This window comes from Ceratina calcarata, unplaced genomic scaffold (genome assembly GCF_001652005.2).
Source record: "Ceratina calcarata isolate Rehan_Ccalc_2016 unplaced genomic scaffold, ASM165200v1 scaffold158, whole genome shotgun sequence".
In the NCBI taxonomy this organism is placed as follows: domain Eukaryota; kingdom Metazoa; phylum Arthropoda; class Insecta; order Hymenoptera; family Apidae; genus Ceratina; species Ceratina calcarata.
The window spans coordinates 148,111-167,867 of record NW_017137065.1 but is presented as its reverse complement, the minus strand read 5'-3'; the positions used below and the strand labels follow the sequence as shown (position 1 = coordinate 167,867).

At 39.9% G+C, this 19,757-nt stretch overlaps 1 protein-coding gene across 3 annotated transcripts in view; it reads right to left on the bottom strand.

The window, feature by feature from the left end:
- LOC108632514 (zinc finger protein basonuclin-2) overlaps positions 1-19,500 on the bottom strand; it is a 25,809-nt gene extending 6,309 nt beyond the window's left edge. For 2 of the 3 annotated variants that reach the window (XM_026819739.1, XM_026819740.1), the window contains exons 1-2: positions 19,264-19,339; positions 18,479-19,202 (exon numbers count right to left, since the gene is read on the bottom strand). In XM_026819739.1, coding sequence (XP_026675540.1) covers positions 18,479-18,562 — 84 coding nt within the window. In that variant the 5' untranslated portion in view covers positions 18,563-19,202; positions 19,264-19,339. Of the gene's footprint in view, positions 1-18,478; positions 19,203-19,263 lie in introns of all 3 variants that reach the window. The other variant, XM_018037164.2, reaches the window with a different exon arrangement.
- Positions 19,501-19,757: the final 257 nt, after the last annotated feature.

Here is a 19,757-nt window from a genome sequence, read left to right as displayed (position 1 = left end):
CCTCGTAAGAATTTTTACCGTTTAAAATAAAGTAAATAGAATACAAAATGTAAACCATATACTTTTTGAATAATTATATGATTATTGAAATTCATCATAATTAACATTATGGAATATTTGTCGTACGGTTAATCGTTTATTATTCTTTCATTCAAAAATTCCATGTTAAAAAGAAATGAATCAGAATAGATTCAAACTGCCTATTCTAACGTAAAATGTCGATAAAAACTGCGAAACCTGTAAGAAACGTTGTGTGTCATGGTCGGCCGTCAACGAAGCGTTGCAAAAATTAGCATTGCAACGGTATACTAAATAATACATTTCCTCGATACCCGCGCGTGTAATCAAACGGTAACCAATCAATTACCGCACCCGTTTCAATACGAGCTTCTCGCTTCTTGTTTACCCTCGCGCGTGCAACGGCTCTTCATTGCGTTAACTATTGCGCGTGTGATAAGCCATATTGGCATGTAAATAAAATTTTTCTATCATCTAATTCTATTTTCCAACATAATGTTATCGTATAAAATATTATATTATAATGGTTTGAAATTAACAAATAATGTCATTTTAAATAAATGATATAGTACATTGAATCCTGTTCGGTTTAGATAAAAACACTTTTATTCAATTGCAGAAGGCTGTTTACGTAACTGTTGTGCGACGATTAATAAGAATGGGTCGATGAGTAACCAAACTAATTTATTCACCTTATCGTAATTAGTTCTAGCCGAGTTGTCGCGACACTCTGTATATAAGTTGCCATCAATGCGAACTGGGAATTACCCGACAATTATGCTCGTTAACGATTACGCATACTTCTATGTTATTATTGCGAGGGAGTGGAGATAACAGAAAGACAGGATCGTAATTTCAGATCGGAACTTCATGCATACAGCGCAATCTCGTTAAACTGCGGATATTTTGTATTTTTATACATTTAAATGAGACGTGTGCAAGTAACTGAATATGTATTAAAGTTTGTTAGAAACTGATTTACATAAAGTTGAGAAATATTTAATTTGATATTCTAGATTAATTAGAATGAATACACAATCATATAACAATCGGTTCTGTAATTTAAAACTTATGATCACACATGATATATCATATAGGAATTAAGGGCTAGATAAAAGAAAATATCTGTCTACATTCCATTCTCCGAAGTAATACCACAGAAGTTTTATTCAATACAAAACTACGTAATCCATGACTTGTTTCAATCCTACAAATGGTTACAGCGATACGGGAAAACAAATTGGAAGAAAGTAGCAATTTCTAAGTTTAGTATGTCATCGTACATATCGCTTCCTGGTTCGAGTTCATTGCCGACCGCCGAGGTTTCTTTAGAATCGATTATACGCGAAACCTGCAGACTAAGGTCGTTCGGGTTTCTCTTTCGCGTTCTTGATTTCGTCACACCCGTTCTTCTGCGACACCTCTGATCGAAAGTCAAGATCACTTTTTATTGATCGATTAATGGGCCGTGATAATAATTTCGTTCTTTGTTGTCCCCTCAATAAGAAAAATACGTCTCAAACGTTTTTCTACTCTACAGATCAGGAAATGCTTCTGAATGCTGCGAATGCTTCTTGTAAGTTCAAACCGAGGTTGGGTATAATAAAAACAAAATGACAATTTGTTGTTTTATACAAGTTTCAGTTAGTCTAAAACTTTATAGTCTTTTCACAATTAATTCACACATTCTGATTATTTTATAAGGTTCGTTGCATGTAAACGTAACAAAAAGGAAATAATAATTGGTTCGTGTTACAAGATTCGAGTCTCGCATTTGGAAAAAACGCTACGGCGTGTCGCTCAGCTTCGGCTCGTGCGGAAAATAACGTTCGCCTCGGATTTCGGAGTGGCGTCGTTAACGGAACGTCGCGGCGCGCTGCGTCGTTCGCGGCGGCGGCCGCGTGTGCGTGCTTGAAGAAATATACAGCGGGACGCGAAAAGCGTCGCAGTCCTGCGTTACGTCGAGCCCGTCGGTATGCGTAAATATACAAGCCCCGACGCCGCCACCTCTCTCTCTCTCTCTCTCTCTCGCTCTCTATATAGTATCGTTGGCCACCCTGATTTTAGTTTTAGAAAGAGTCCGTGACTCTATCCGCGTCGATACGTGACGTCTCGACGCCGCGCAAACATCTTCTGGTTTCAAGAATTTTTGGAAATACTGCTTGCAAAAATGTTTTCATTGATTCACACGAACCGGTATAACTTAGTGTACTCCACGGACGCGATAAGAGGTGTACAAGAATGGCTCTGTTAAATTCAATTAGATTATCAGGCAAATAATAGAATTTGTCTAATTAAAGTCATAGACGATGTCAGGCCAGGAGAATTTGATGCGATAAACAAACTGACAGAGATTTATGTTCGATTTTATACTACCTGACACATTTCTGATTAGAGTATAAACTGGATTTCAGCAATTCAGGTTGATGAGCCGTAAGATCTCTGCCAAAAGTTTAAGACATGTAATAAAAAGCTGTGTCCAATATTTGAAGCAATGTACTTTTAGAAAAAATGATAATTACAGAGGAGTAAGGTTTAGAAAATTGTACAACCTGCTTTTCTCAGTCATATGGAATTTTTAATGCTTAATTTCTAATATTCTAATATACATATAGTTTTGGCATTTTTTTATTGAAATGTTGCATTCATATTTTTTCATAAATGAAATCAAAATTCAAAGACAATAGAAGTCAAGATGTAATAACTTTTTTAATAGGCTCGCGAAGTTTCTAAAATTTTGTTTTATTAATGTAATATCTAGTAACTGTTAAAATTTCAATGCTTTGTCATTGTTTTTATGTAAGGGTTCATACAACCTTAAGTTATGCGCCACATGATCTTCGAAGACCATGTTCCTGGGAAACAGTAGTCTACATTAGTAAAACCATTTGATAGTCTGAAACTTCTCTACTTTCACCTTTAAGCGTTCACGAACAAAGCCGGTTTCCGGGTAACAATTGCCCAAAACGTGTGGACATTCGCGTTTTTACCGGCGGCTCGCGACTTTTCCCACACGGATTTTCCGCATTCGAGCCGACGATCATCCCTTTCTCTCCGGGGAACTCGAAATCATCGTCGATTCGCACGTGTGCGTGACCAGCTGAGGTCCGTCGAGAGAAAAGCGATTCTGCGAACCGGGTAAACGTTCTTCGTTACGCGAAAGGAACGCCTGGCCTAAACGGTCTCGCGTCTGAGAAACTGAGAACGCGACTCTGCATGCCTACCGTGGGACTCGCGATTTAATTCCGGACGCGAACCGGTAACGATTTTCTAGAACGTGTGCCACGGATGTATCTTCGACAATCACAGTCTTCAAGACTTACAATGGTTTTTTAATAAATAGGAATGTGCAAGAATTTAGAGTTGTATAAACGTCAAGTTTCCTTCTCATGGGAAGCAACGGCAATAAGTGAAATAAATATTAGAAAACGCGAAATGAAGATCTTTTAGATTACATTAATCGAAGATGTCTGCCAGATCTCGGCCGTTATCGATTCTGGAAAATTTTTCGCTCCATTACATTTTAGTGTGTCTGGTTTTTGCGCGAAGGCGTAGTATTTTTTCCTCCCACTTTTTGCAGCCCGTTTCGTTTTTGCCCGGATCTGCTTATTACGCATGGTCGCGGCACGAGTTGCAGGACGTTCTTTTTTTTCGACAGGTTACTTAACGAAAAGTTAATCTTTGTTCTACTGAAGGCGCGGTACGAGACGTTTTACACCAGCGCGCCACGGAATTAGAGACCTTTCGGTGCTCGTTTTCTTGTTCCCACAATTGATTAACGATCTTTTAAAGAAACACTTGACGGGATCGTGTTAAAATTCTTCCGCCTTAAAATTCAGTTTTCTGCGAGGTCATTGGACTCCGGCTTGTCTTCCGTAATTCTCCACTGTTAACGCTGATTAGGTTAAGAATTGAATAAATTTATAGTCAAGTTTAATGTACAATATTTGTAGACTGTCAAGAATAAAGAGTGACATACATTTTGAAACTATTTTCGAAGCTGGTATTTGTAAGCTGGACATACAATATTATTAGTGATCATAATTTTTTCCTATTGTACCCACGGGACAAGCGTTTCTCGCCACCCACCCATCAGAAATGACCTGAAACTCGTAGCAAACAAGCTTCGAAACGGTTAAATCACGCGGTTCGAATCGCGACGAATCTCCCGGAGCGCGAGAAAACGACGAGAAGAGAAAGCAAGATTAAAAAAAAAAAAAAGCAAAGAAGGAAGAACAGAAACGGAACGTGGCCAGAAGAAACGAAAGAAGGAAAGGAGGGAAGAACGGGCCGTGAGATGGATTCAGGGGACAGCAAATTGAACGGCTCGGAGGCAGAGGCAGCGGTAATGATCGAAGAAGCGGCCGGTAACAGTCGAATTAGCGGAATCACGCGTACGTGAGAGCAATCGCTAAACCGTTGATACCATATAATCGGTAATATCTTTCCGCACGCTAGAATGTCTCTTTTTGCGCGCGAGCGGCCACCTCCGGGCGATCAGCCGTTTCTTCATCCACGGCCGGTACGAGCGGCGAGCTGCTTTTTGGCACGTCTAATGTCCTTTAAATTGGCCGATGAACTCGAACGTCGCGCTGCTTATCCCCTCGATCCCGTCGCCGCGTCCCGGGGATTTTATTAATTTCCACGACCGCTGCGCCATCGCTGATGGGATAATGATAATGATAATACGCAGCCGAGGACGTTGAACCGAATGCCGAGTGACTCGATGGCCGCAAACGTTCGCGAACGGTATTGTTCTTGAGTTATGAGCTCGAGAAAGTCGGACTCGGTGATGTCGATTTGGAACAGTGGGTCATTTTCAGACGACACATACCTCTTTTAATCCTGCGGCAATAACTATAAAATCTTATTTGGAATGTGAAACAAATTTTAATACGCAGCTCGTTTCCGGTCGCCTTAATTAGATTAATTAACCGTGCCGATCAGATTTAGCAGCCTGCATGCCATTCTCTTATATTATATGTTACCTAATGTATATGGCGCAATACAAATGTCGTCTATGTAATTAAATTGTTAATAAAGCCATTTCATGTCCAATCACAATGTCTTTGAGATCACATAAAATATACCGTCATATGATAGGTTCGAATATGGTACAGAATATATTATACAGAATTCAAGTAAGATGTAGAAACAGATTGTAGGCTTGTTTGTCCTTTTTCGAAACTCACCGATTACAGAAGAATGTACGCTAATGTCAGTGACATTTAAAGGCGGATGAAAAATGTTCGCGCAGAGAGGGGACGAAATTGCCATCGAGCGAGTCACTGTCAGCGAACGCGTTCATGCGTCATTTACTGTCTCTTAAATCGCCCCGGGTGCGGTTACTTCTTGCGTATTTTACAATGTACCTGGCCATATTCTCGAAAGGATCAACAGAGAAAACCGCAATTTCAAAATATCTCCCAGAGAAACTTAAACGTACACTTCAATGTCCTACGAGCATCCAGGTTACAAGAACTATTATTAATGTCATTTAAATCATGATTTGATGCAATTTTTATGATTTAAAAATAAGATAAATAGTTGTTGCATTAAGAAGCATACATCGTGCATCGATTTAATAATAACATAAATTCTGTACAAATTGGATAGATATGCTTATAATTAGATTAGGTAACTGTATTCCAGCAGCACTGCCTAACAGATGCCAGTTTGTTCCACTGTACAATGAACAATCGCAGAGCACGCAGCACGTGTTCAATCAACCAGTAGTTAACCACTCGGGTTGTATAATTGCTATGTGACTGTATAATATAACACTAAACGATGAATATTTCCCATAAAGAAAAGGAAAAAAAACGGTATATTCCATATCGCGGGTTATAAATTGAGCTAATTATTTGCATATAACAATCGTATCCAGGAAACTTTCAACGGATGCTCCCGTACAACTTTTCCAATTAAATTTTCATAAAGTTCCACTTCGCGATTAAAGCCGCTCATAAATCTATCACTCTCCCGTGTCGTTTCCTCCTTTTTTTTTCAACGGAGATAGGCGCCGCTATAGCGTAAGCATCTCCGTTCCTCGCGGCATCGATCAGACTCGCCGATTCGCCGCGTAAACAAAAGAAAGGAAACGCCTGACTAGGAAGGTTGCTAATTTAAACAAAAAATAAATCATGCGGCTCGCGGTGAGAATCGGAGCGATGTGAACCGCGTTTAACCCGCTTACCCGTGTTCACCCGTACCTGCGCCTGCACGGGCCAGCCGCCTTCTCACGGAAAAATCAACCAGACTAATGAAATCGGCCGCACAATTGCCATTTTACTCGCGGAAACGAAACGGGCGACGCGTAACCGTCGCGTCGCTCAAATTACCACCAGACAAATTATGTCTAACGTTCTATTCGCTTTCTATGCTAATTTCCATTATTTTCGTCAATTATAAAAATTGCGATACACCATATAATATCTGGAAATTCTTTATAACCAGTCATTCATGTAATATATTACATGTGAGTATTAAAATTTTACAAATGTGTTAAGAAAGTTTATTATACTTTTACTGTACAGGGTGAGTAACAGGACGACTTCGAATAACTCGAAAGATATTTGTCAACAAATTACAGATCTTCGATAATGAAACTGAATGTGTCATATTAAAATATCGATGAACCGTATTTCAGAAAATTAATGTCTTCAAAACTAGGGAAGCGATACGCATTGCGCAATGAGCAATAATCGTGCCGATTTGTACCTTTCGTTCCGTTGCACATCAACGCCCACGCGTATCGTGTTCATTGAATCATTTCTCTCTCATTGTTTTAGAATTTAACGAATACTAATGCTTGTAGTAGAGAAATAAAGGACTTCCAAGAGCATTCTGCGTGTACAGAGTGTTCCAGTGTTGATGGTACAAGCGTGGAGGGAGTAATTATACATGAGAAAATAAGTCGAAAATATAGAACAAACTTTTTTCATTTGAGGCTTTCATTTATAGGACATATTAAGGTGATAAACTGCAATTGCTGCGTGATAAGGCGGAATGTTTATATTACCTACTAAATTGGTCAGAAATATGGATTTACACCATTCGATTCTACGTCTTCATTTCAATTAAGACAAAAGTTGGTTTAATGCTTAGTTTGAAGTACACTCCAGGACGCTCTGGTATTATTGAGTAAGACTATGCCGATATTTAATAAAATAAGTGTTACGAAGTGAAGTAAAAATCATAATTGCTATGCCTTAGATTTTAAATAATTTCATACCCACGAGACATTGTTCTGAATAAAATAAGAACCAGAGCCATGCTATCCTTTATACATGTACTAAATGTTCTTGAATTATGCTGATTATTATAAAATAACTAATATTTGCATAACAAATAAATAATATTTGTATATATGTATATGTATAATAATATCTGACATACGTATACAGATTTACTCCTTACTTTGTATTCATTGCTTATGCGGTACCTCAGCGTTTGCTGCTTTACGGCCGAACGAGCGCTCTCTACATAAAATACATAAATACAGGCAGTAATTAATGCGGGCAATTCACGTCAACGAAACAAGACTTTCCCGACGCGGTGATTGTGTGTGCGTGCGTACTGATGAGAAGATTGATACAAGGAGCCACGTAATTAAACAAGAACGCGACGTCGTCGGACGCTGTTAATTCGTTGGGCGTGATCCGTCGTCCTTACATCGGCACCCAATTAATCCTTTAATTAAGTCTCCGGCAATTACCCGGTCGCGTTAGTGAAATTGTTCGATCGGTATCGCGACGCGCCACCAGCTTTCCATCTAGGTACACGCCTGTGTGCTTCACTCTCTCTTCTTCTGCGATAACATTTTTATTCCAACGGCCAATCCGCGCGATTTTTATTACACCTATTCGTTCTCGCGGCGGATCACCTTTTACGATAGCTAGCCGAGCTACTTTCCTCAATTATTTGCACTATGTCCGTTAGGAAAATCTCCTCCTGGTTCTACTTACTTTACTGGACGTATTCTTCGGTATTATGCCTGTCCGGCATTTGTTGTGGGTTCCTCGAAACTTAAAAATATATTCTTTTTCCTATTCTCGCGTCACTTATAGTTTCCCATTTGCATCTTTTGTTTGTATATCTTCTATTTTCTGACGCAGTGAGCAAGTCAACTGGTTTTTCGAGATTTTTACTTCTATTGGTTGGTGTTTCATATTTTCTTCTTGTTAGTTTAGAGAGGGAGGAAGATTTACTATTTACTTTTATTTTTCATAAATACTTGGCGCATGACTAGCCATCCCTGCCCTGACTGACTACCATTATTTTTCATTACATTAAATAGGAATGCGTACATACATATGTATGTATGTATAAAGTGTCAGCCTTTTTAAAATCATTTTACTACCCCGGTGATACCTGTCCTAATAACAGTTTAACTTGATAGCATATTCATGTATACGACTACTATAATCAAGTGGTAAAGAACTAATTTTTGTTATTTTAGAGACCTTTTTGGCTCCGAGCTCTTCGCCTATTACGACTTTGAATAATTTGTAAGATATTTGTTTCAATTTAAAAAATCGACGAACGTTTAGACCTTGCCTGTATCACCACAGAAACCTGATTACTTTTTCCAACAGTTGCTGCCATCTGCCGGCGTGACAGTGAACGACCGGCGCAACGGAGCGGGTCCGCTTTTCTCTTCAAAAGGAGAGACAGCGATCGACGGCAATGCCATCCGTGACTGGACACCGCATATGATTTCACGGCCGGTGCCTCGACTGTCTTATTCGTGTGTAGAAATCGTGAAGATCTCGCGTGGATATCCGCCTCTAAATTGGATTGCAACTATCTGCAGTCCCTCCACTCTCTTCCTCCCCCTCCTCTTTCAGAACTCCGTCTGCGTTTCGGCCACTTACCGCGTTTCGCCTACTACGTAGGAGTTTCTGTTTTTCCTTTTTTTTTAGGATTTTTTGCTGCTTTTTTTTCACTTGTTCTGTGAGAATAGCGATTACGCAGACCGATTCGTTATGTAAGCGAATCGGTCGCACGATGTGGAAAGCCTTATGGGTGATTTCAATGCCGGAACAGACAAGACTTTGAAGATGTGTTACCAGAAGTTTAGAAAACGTAATGTTTAATTAAAAAGTAGATATTATTGTATATAATATGAATTTATTAAATACATGTATGTATAGATACACGGAAGTTCGATTTTATTTTTCATTTGACAAACAAAAATATAGAATAGTAATGTATCCCTACACATTTTTTAAATCTGTACACAAATGCATGGTAGTTTGATTTTGTACTTTAGTTGGGAAAAACAATTTAGAATAGACAAGATAGAAGATTGTTCCATCGACATTTGCACTATACAGATATGGAACTAAAATAGGATTACCGGTTTCGCCTTCAATCCTTCAATCGCTCTTCGTAAGTAAAAATATGTAATGAAAACAAAAGAAAAACATGACAAAATTATTGAACGGTACCGCGAGCACTCGGTTCATCTCCCCGTTCAAGGCAATTTCGCGTCCTTTGACGAACAAGAGTATGAAGAGCACGGCGTCGCTATCAATCAGTTAGAGAGGCCAAAGACTCGCGCACCGTGATTACGCCGGGGACTGTGCATTAAACACTGGCATTACGCATTAGTAAGAAAGGCCCGCGGACGCGTTATCGGGTCGGCGGGATCAGCCACCGAATCGGCGATGATCGTTAATACCCCGTTGGTCGTGTTCCGTCGCGAGTCGCGAGCGCGGATTCCGGAATCGAGAACCGACCATTAACGATCGGTATCTGTACAAATTTTATGCTCCTTTTTCCCTCTTCTGTCGTGACGGAGGTCGCATCGTTTCGAGAGATGAACGATGTGACTTTGATCGGTCCGTTCCTGTGCATTTAACACGGCCATTATCGCGGCCGAATAATAATCTTAGCCGGGCCCCGGAGCATCACTCGAAATAATACTATTGCACGAGCCGAGGGAAAATTAAGAGGTACGACCCAAACGAGTTTCAAATCTCCAACCACCAAACATCCAGGCTGGCTTTTTAGAGGCGCAGCCACGGCGCTGTTCAAACTAGTTTTTGGCTGCTGGTATTTCTCATTGTCAAAATCAAAACTTTGATCATTATATTATTGTAACAGGAAATTCAGTGGATACATGTGATTGATTTGTATGGGACATTATAAATTAGTTTCTATCCTATTTGTAGCAACAATTGTATTCTCAGTTACAATTTTTCTATTGACGAAATTGGACTTATAAAAAGATGTAATGTACAGAAATCATTATTTTCTGCAGTTTTCTGCGTTGTTTTTTACAAGAACTGCAATATGTATAGTAAATATCTCATGTTCCTGTTCACGTCACAATTTCTACTCTTTTAGCCTGAGATTGCACATGAACTTACTATAGAAAAAGAGATGTGAGCAACAATTGTGATATGAACAAAAATTGGGACATTTACTATCTTAAACATTATTTAGAAGGGACAAAGAGTCAGGGTGGATCGTTGGTGCTAAATTAGTCGAGTGTTTGGGTATCAATCTCGCGATCGTGAATTGTCGGCCTTCCTTGGAGTGGGATTGTGGGATCTCTTCTTTGGTTCTCGATTGTTTAGATTCTGGCTCCCTTGGATCTCAGATCGAAAGTTTTCGAGTGTTTATGAAGGTTTTGAATTTCACTGGCAGAGATTCTTTGGTTTCCGTCTTTTGAACTGTTAGCAAAGAAAGAATACACGATTCAGATCTATTTCTTATGATTCATTTGAAATTACAATTCTTTTTAAGTTGTTTATTCGAATCAATGATTTTGACTTTAATTGAGAAGCTTCAGTGAAACAGGATAACCAAAAAATCCTTTGTAAAATTATTTTTTTTCAAATAAACATATGTACTAAAAAGAAGAAGAGGTTTTAATTAAACCGATTGATCAGTTACGATCTTATCAATTTCCATCTCACCTTTCAATTGATATTTGTGAAATTACAGATATTGAATTCGACCGATGACTTTATAGAAAATTCCATATCGTACGATTGGCACTGTAAGATAAAACTGCCTACTCTTTGTCACTTTTACTCCACCGCGCTGTATAATCACTCTCATACTAAACGTGTCACGTAATATATCAAAACCTCCGCACGCTATAATTATCCCCAGTACCTTAACACCGGACTTTTCGTTCGCTTACACGATACTTTCCGTCCCGCGCCTTCAATCATCAATTATTTACACGAACGAGTCTTTAATCGCGAAAATTGACCACATAATACCGGCAACACGCCTAAATTCCTTGCAATAATTTTATCTTAAACCAAACAACGTGTCCCACGTCTAAAGTTCTATTCACAGTCTTCTATCTAAAAAGCCTATCACCCAACTTTCTAACTAATTTTAGCAGAAATAAATACGTATCTTAATCAACAATTAATAAATAATGTCAGTATTAATAAATAATGTCAACCAAATCAGTGTCACTAAAGCATCTGTGATGAAAGCTAACTTCACTAACTGAGACTGAGAAACTGTCAATTGTCACCTTGCTTGACGTCACTGGTAAGAAAACAATAATGGAACAAAGTATGTAAAATAAAACGGAAGGGATAAATGAAGTTCAAACACAGACATTGAGTGCAGCGCACATAGTAGCGTGCACAATTTAGTTGAGTATCATGTATTACGAAAAGATGATTCTGTTCGATCACGAACGTCACGTTTGATTTTTAATCTCCCTCGACCCAATCGTCAGGCTGCTTCTCGGTTTCGCGTTTCCGCTCGAGCGATTCGGAGACGTTGATTCTCTTTTCCTTTCATCCAGTTTCGCGTCGCGGCGCGTCCCACACCTCTCCTTATCGCATTTCTTTCTTTTCCACGAGCCAATCTGTCGATCTACGGTGCTCGAGAACGTGTCGTCTCTGCTCTCTTCTCGTTCAGGACGCTCTATAATTTACGGTTTTGGATCATGCTCCCATCGAGGCGGAGTAATGACAGGTCGATCGTCTGCAAGCTACTATCTTTGCCAGTTTCCGATCACTGGTTCGCGTCTACTTATCGCTGCCACTCTCGACCTTACGAATCGACGGTCCTACGTGTCTCTTGTCGAGTTGTAAACCATACAACTTTGCTTTCTTACTTAGCAGAAATTAGAGAAACAGAAATGAGTAAATCGTATTATCATACATCATCAGTGAACGATGTGAAGAATTTATTGTTTGTTACAGTGATCTAGAATTAATTTATATTTCATTCAATCATAAGTGATGTGATTGATTTAATTGGAGAACTATTGCAGGTTGCATGTAATAATAATCTGATTCGTTGTCATTTACGTGGGCTCCGATCTTTTCGTTGTCACGTCTACTGACCTCTCTTGTATTGCAATTTCTTACTTAAAAATTCAATAGTTAAGATTATTGAACTAAATAAAATAAAGATTGGATAGTTATTGAATTCCTAATCTTCATACAACATTTTTACATCCTACTCATCCGAAAATATATTTGCTATGCAAGATTACACAATTCTCACATAATATTCCAAAAGTTTTTGAGCCCAGATTCTATATCTATTTACATTATTTTCTAATTCTTTTATATCCATGTACAGACTACTGCAGATTCCAGATTCGTCTATCAAAAAATATTGCCTAAAGCTTGAGCTATAAAAAGGAACGCGTTCCGTCGCGAAAACGCGAGGCTCGCTTTGTTCGGCGCGCGAGCACGTTCGTCAGGCTCGTCACTTTCGTTTTCCATTCGAATCGTATCGAGGATAAATTCGTCACGGCTGCCCGGGGCCCTTTCACGAGCGACGTACCCGCGAGGGAAAAATCGCCGATGAATAGTCGCGTTAATAAGAAGAAAACGCGCACGCCCGCGGAAAAAAGGCTTGCACAATTACGGCTGTCAACTACGGGGATATACCTGCACACACGTAGATTCTTTATTAAACGAATAAGCGATCACCTGAACTTATTAAGTTTCAGATCGATATTTCACCATACTTCCTATCCCCTGATTCATGTAAAGGTGTACTTATCTTTCAGTTTTTAATCGAGGAATATTGATTACATAATACGTGAGGTTGAATTAAATTGTCCTATTGTTTATACTTTCATATAGTATTATTATAACATCGTAAATTTTATGCATTTATAGAATAATTTAATAAATATTCGATGATTACAAAAGGAAAGAAAAGAATTTAATATAAAGAACGTTTGTACAATGCAAATTGTCTTTCGAATCACAAACTTGGGGCAGGTATGATAACTTCGATTTTCTTACATCAATAAAATCTCTCAGATAATTTACTTTGCTAATGAGATTACTAAAATGTTAAGAATCTCATTTATATGAAAAACTGAAGTGTTTCCAGAATAATTGTAATTTCAAATACTGTAAACTGTTCTTCTTATCACAAATTCAGAATGTTGAAATGAAGTCATCTGGGGGACGAGGTTAGAAGAATCGTGGCAGATGCTCGATCGTAAAGTTGTTAGGTTGCAAAGTATCATAGTATACAGCTAGGTGTGGGTGTATATTGCATCGTGAACCTGCTCCTGCGACAGGTCGGATCAGACCGTCCATTTTTGCGAAACAATACTGAAGAATTCATAACGAAATCGTCCACTTCATGTTCCTTTCCACACAAAACAGTTCTTCAATTTAAGGAATTTCAATCTTCTTTTAGATACACTATTTCTTTTACTTATACGAATTAAACTATTAATAAAATGCATGTAATATTTAAAATATAGAAGAAATCCTTTTCATTTTTAAAACTGATACTACAAAATTGTTATTTCACACAAAGGACAATTTCCGAACGAAATTTTTTTGTTAACCATCGCAAACGAAGTCGAACGGGATATCATGCCATCATCCATTGAAAGAGGGAGAGGTCGCGGAGAGGACGTGGAAACGGTAAATCATATCGCCGCGTATCGGGCACGAGTTTCGCGGACGAAGCAGAAGGCAATTTCGTAGTAGAACCGGCAATACGGCAGTGGAATCCGGTAGGGTTTTCGCTGGGAGCAGAAGCGTCGCAGTTTACTGCGGATGCCTCGGAACGGAACACTTTGCTTTGGCGAGCGCGAAACCGCTCGCGCCGCCCGATTTACGAGCGAGTTCTGCGCCGAGGACGTTGAAACGCGCGCGAGATGACCTCCGTCCATCTGCGTTCCCTGACAGACTCTGCCGACTAGAGAAGGAAATGTTCGCGTCTTCCACCTTACTATTTTTTTAAATAATTTCTCAGTTCGAACCAATCATACGTTTAACTGTTTCCTGAATCTGTCGATAGAATCTCAAATCGAATCAAGATTTCTTTCCCAGAAACGATTGGAGATACAAACGGACAGATTAGATTGTATGCATTTATGTGCAAATGTAATATGCAAAAAGTACATACAATTATGTTTGAAATAAATCTTCTTGACAAAATTATTGATTTGCTCTAAAAATCTTTGCAACGTGTAAAGAAAAATTGTATAGGCGAAAGAAATAGAGGGCTCGTGCGAACGTGGCACGCGCTGTTCTTTCGCATTTCTCCGTACGTAAGAAAAACAAAGAAACGAGAGTGCGTGTCTGCGTCGGTATACTGACGCTTTTCGATAAGCAGCACGTTGAATAGAAACGTTTGTATAATAATGTATGACTGTTATCAACCTTTTCGTGACGGACATTTCTCGTTCAGCGAAATATCTTTGCGCATATCCTCTGAGGGAAACTCGTGCTATGTTTTCCTCTCGAACAATTTGTACTTATTAATGCCTCGAGTAGAACGAGGTAAGTTAATTAGAGAAAAATTATAATAATGTCGATCCAACTGTTTAAGAATTACTTTGTAGTAAACCAGCAACCGTTTATCACTCAATATCAGTAATTATTATGATTACCCTGAGTGGTTTACGACTTCCTAGAAAAATTTGTTCTAATTGCTAGATTTTTACTCTTTTACTTATTATTACAGTTTTGTATTAAACAGTGTATGTTGTATATTAAATGATTCTAAAATCTTATATCATGTAGTGTTAGTTTCACTTTTTCGAACTATCAAGGATCGAGCCGGTTAATTCTTCTAATGTAAAAATAACCGTAAGAAACGCGTCCCGGAACTATTTTCGAAACTGGCGATCGAGCGCGTATGCCAAGAAGCGTTTCAATTACAAAAGATAACACATACAGTCTGTATACATATGTATAACACGGGCCAAGCTCCGGTGTTGTCTTACGTTGTTTGACAGCGACGCCCCGACTAGAAAAATAAAGATCGCGGTATGATAAATTTTCGCCGATCCTCGGCCTTAACCCCCCTCCGCCCCGTCCTTCAAAGTCTCTTCGTGACTGGACAACAATTTGTACGCAAATACTGTCTCTGTTTGTTACACATGGAATAACGACTAGATGGAAAATACTTGAACAGGGCGAAAAATTCGAATAAAATAACTAGTAGATTGAGTCAAATATATTTTCTTTTCACTGGATAAATTTTAATCTGCAGATTTTGTCTATTTATGAAATAATTATACTTGTAAACGTATAAATGTTTCTAACACAATACTATGTCTGATCAAATTATTGTCTTCGTTGCTTCTTCGTTTTGGTAATGACAAGTGCAATAATGTAATCGTTAATAGATATAGAATAATGGAAACTATTTAATCGTTTAAGAATATTTAAGAGTAATTGATAAGAGAACTACATGCTGCACACATGTAATGCGTGAAGAAGGAAACTAAAGGCTTGACGTCAAAAGACTGATGTAAAAACTTTGTCGGACATGTAAGAAACTGTGATAAGGAGGGTCGGATCGGAAATCGTCTGTCGGTGGCTCGTCGACGGGACGGCGATAACGTCGACGTAATAAGCAACGAGCAAACTCGGTGAAAGCGGAATTAGCGCCTTCCCGCTTTGGGGATATCGCGATAATTGGCCGGGAATATGTCGCGTGCACCGAGCCGTCGTCCATTTACGCGTCGCCATCGGCCCGGTCGCGTTTCACGTCCGATCACCTTTTCGAATAACAAGTTTAAAATCGCGTCGGCGATACGTACAGTTTAAGTCAAAAGTAATTTCTCAAACGTCGGACATACATTTCGTTTTTAGCCTCACGACTGAAATTAATTTTTATGTGCCCCTTGGGTAAAGTCCTTACACTCTGACTGATTTGAAAATGTTGTTGGCTTGACAAGTAAACATGTGCACTTTTTACATGCAAAAATTGTTAAAAAATCTGCGTCATGAACAAAAGAACAAGTGCGTTCTCATATGTACCTACGTATATTAAATAATCGAACTTGTACAAGCACAATACATCTACTCAAGAAATAAATTTTACACATTTTTTTATTTCATTCATTAAATGATTTCTTTAATTGGACAGCCTATAATTGATTTCAATTCTAGTGCTGATTATTTTTACCTATTCATTTAAAGAAGTGAATGTTTTAAGAAGAATATTAAATAAATGAATAGGAATACGAGTAGGCGTGTAGCTATTCTATGTTTTTGATCGAATTCCCAAAGATGCGCCGCGTTCTATTGGCCGCACAGAGAAAGTATCAAATTTAACGTCAGTTTCGCGTGTCAAGCATGTATAAATATCCACAGACTTTCTCGTACGACTGCCATCCGTCCGGGCGATGGGTCGTTAGCTAGCCCGACAAATTTCTATAACGTCGCGACACTTGGAAAGACATTATTTAATTCTGCACAAAAATATAATCCTATAAGTTTTAATTTCAGCGTTAAGAAAATGTATTAATAAGACAGTGATGAATTACGGTGTTCCTCAGATTTAAGATACACGTCTAATAAGAAAGACTGGAATGTTCACTTTTTCTGAGCTTTTCAAGAACGAGGTAAATTACATTTAAAAACATTTTGATATCCTTTATGGAGAGATGATTGCAAGAAGATGGAATCTTTGAGGAAATCGTCACCTGTCGAGCATCGCGATCACCCATTAGCGTGATTCGAACCTCGAGGCGCCCTCGAGTGCTACCTCGAAACCGCAGAAAAACCGTTCCCGAAGGGAGGACCGCCCTCTCTCCTCGTATTCCCGACACGTCTCGCCCGTTTCGGTGATGCGCTCGCACGATCCACGACATTCGTCACGACATCCTCGAAATCTTAATAGAATCACGACAAGAAAATATTTCCTTCTAATTTTATTCTCATTCATTGCAATTTTCAATTAAATCGTATTGCAAATTCTAACTCTGATTGACATTATGAAAATCTAATAAGTTATAACTTCTTATCGGAGTCTACATTTGTCAAGATTTCAATTCTCCTACGACAATAGAAAATGAACGTTATCGTATCTAATATATTTCAAACATTTTGTAATCTAATTCTTAATTAATGAGAATGAGTAACCTGTAATTTTACTGGTCAAACTAGAAAATTGATTAGACAAAATGTTGTCTGTATCCACTCTTCCTTGTCCTTCGTTCGCGAACCTCGACGGTATTCGCAAGGAATCCATCGATGAAAATTCCGGATCGGCACAAGAGAACAGAAGGTGAGGGCGAGAGAGCGCGCACACACTACGCGGGACACGGGAACGAGGCGAGCGCGAGAACCGGTTTTCCATACGTTTTAATTTCACGCTGACATCGGCGCAATTCAGTTTACACGGATACTGGCCATTTTCTATCGCTGCCGGCCTGGCCCGATAGAAACCCAGAGAGAGACACGCCGATACGCGACGCGCTGCAAGAGAGATTAATGTGCGGCCGTGGCGCGCGTATTTTCGATACGTTTCCCACCAACGCGTGGTTCAGGATCGAACGCTTCGTTAGAATCGATTACCAAACCCAATTCCGATCTATTTTTATGAATGTAACGTTCATTAGCCGTTACGGTGATACGGTAATACAATGATCACGAATTGACAGACAGCGGCGTCGAATGTTTCGAATCATTAAAGTTATGCATTGAAACGTCAAATTGATATAACATGCTATTAGATTGAAACAATAACAGACATCGTTATTCAACTGTTTCATGTATGGTACGTGATGAATTGTCATGTCACGTTAGGAAATACCGAAACTTAATTAAGAACGTTGTTAAAACTGGAATATGGAGATAATCGCACGCCACGACACTTCTTCCATTACTGCACGATTATCAAACTTCAAAATATGAAAAATAATTTGAAAATTAAAGAACAACCTCGAACATTTCCTTAGTCGCGACAATTCCTGTCCGTTGCTGTCAGTTCAATCGCGCACTCAATGAAATTAAGCCCTTCTACACGAAACAAGTCTATTAACCCACAGGTCAAGTCAAAACTATCGAAATACCTTCTCACATGTTTCTCTGAAATCGCTTATCGTTTAATTTAAATTAGGAACCGAGGGACGATTTTATTGAGGTCGGAGACCTTCACGAGTCGCACTCTGTCCATCACAATCAGTCCCAACTTTCAGTCCATTTAAAGAAACTATTGGTAAAGAACTATTTGGATTCCGTTTTACACTCACAATTTCTGGAGCACACGACAGTCTCCGAGTCCCGTCATCGAACATCACGAATTTCCGGGATCCACGAATTTCGGCACAAGTCATTCGTTACAGCGTTCTTCACTGAGCACTGTGTCCACGAAATTCCCATTGTGATCACTACACTTCTTCACGACGCACTTTCAAACACCGTGAAACGGGTTTCTCAGAGTCCTCTCTTCCTGTTTCCTCGTTCGATTCACAGAGATTGTATTTCCTCGTTCAATTCGCAGTACGGAATACAGTTCGTTTCATGAAAGACTTATTACTTGGCGATTCGTCATTTGACAATCAATGGGATCAACAACATAGAATTGAAACTCGAGGTATATAATGTAAAAATCTGTCACAATTTTTTATGTCGTTATTCGAATTCAGTTTAAGGTCAAAATTTTAGTCAGTTCCGTGCAACTGTCAGTCCGTCTGCTGAAGTCTCTAATTTCACTATATTAATCTAGCGATGTCACTTCGTCACGATGCTCCGTACTAGCCACCGGTTCGTGCGAACCGATCGGTTACTCCGAAATCCACTGCGCTGTCACTTGCCTTATTCATCCGAGCACGAATTCCGGGAAGTGATCGTTTATCGAGAACACTGTTCCGTACACATCACTCTGTCACTCGGTCCCGTCCGTCGATCGTCAAGAAAAGGTCCTCCGTCGCGAGAAGCACTCCGTCGAATCCCCGCGCGTTCCTACCGCGACTCCTATCCCGCGAGATCAAAGAGAGAAAACCAACCTCCGTGAAATGTTGTATGGATCACTCACCTGCAGTATGTATCCCCGCGTGTAATCCTCGTACGTCCAGCCGAAAGCGGCTAGTATGCGTGTCACTTGCGCGTGCTGCAACTGGTTGAACAACTGATCGAGCAAGATCTTTAGGCGGATCGGTAGTGCGCGCGAGCCGTAGAGAACGAGGGATGCGACGTCAAACGCGGCCGTCGGCTCGACACTCTCTGAAGCCGGTGGCCTCTCCTCCTTCACCGCGACGTCGCCTCCACCACCGGCACATCCACCACCATCTCCGCATCCGCCCCCACCTCCGCGTTCCCTGTCCCCACCAATGAGTCCCCCACCGATCGTCGCCGGGATCCCACTACCGCAGCCTCCGGCATCGCCACCCGCCCTCCTCGCCACGGCGGCGACGGCGGCGGTGGCGGTCGTCGTCGTCGTCGTCGCCGCCGTCACCGTGGTCGTCGGCGTCTCCTGCTTTACCCTCCCTCCGCCGCTTTTGTCCTCCCTTCCAACGGCACGGGGGCCGG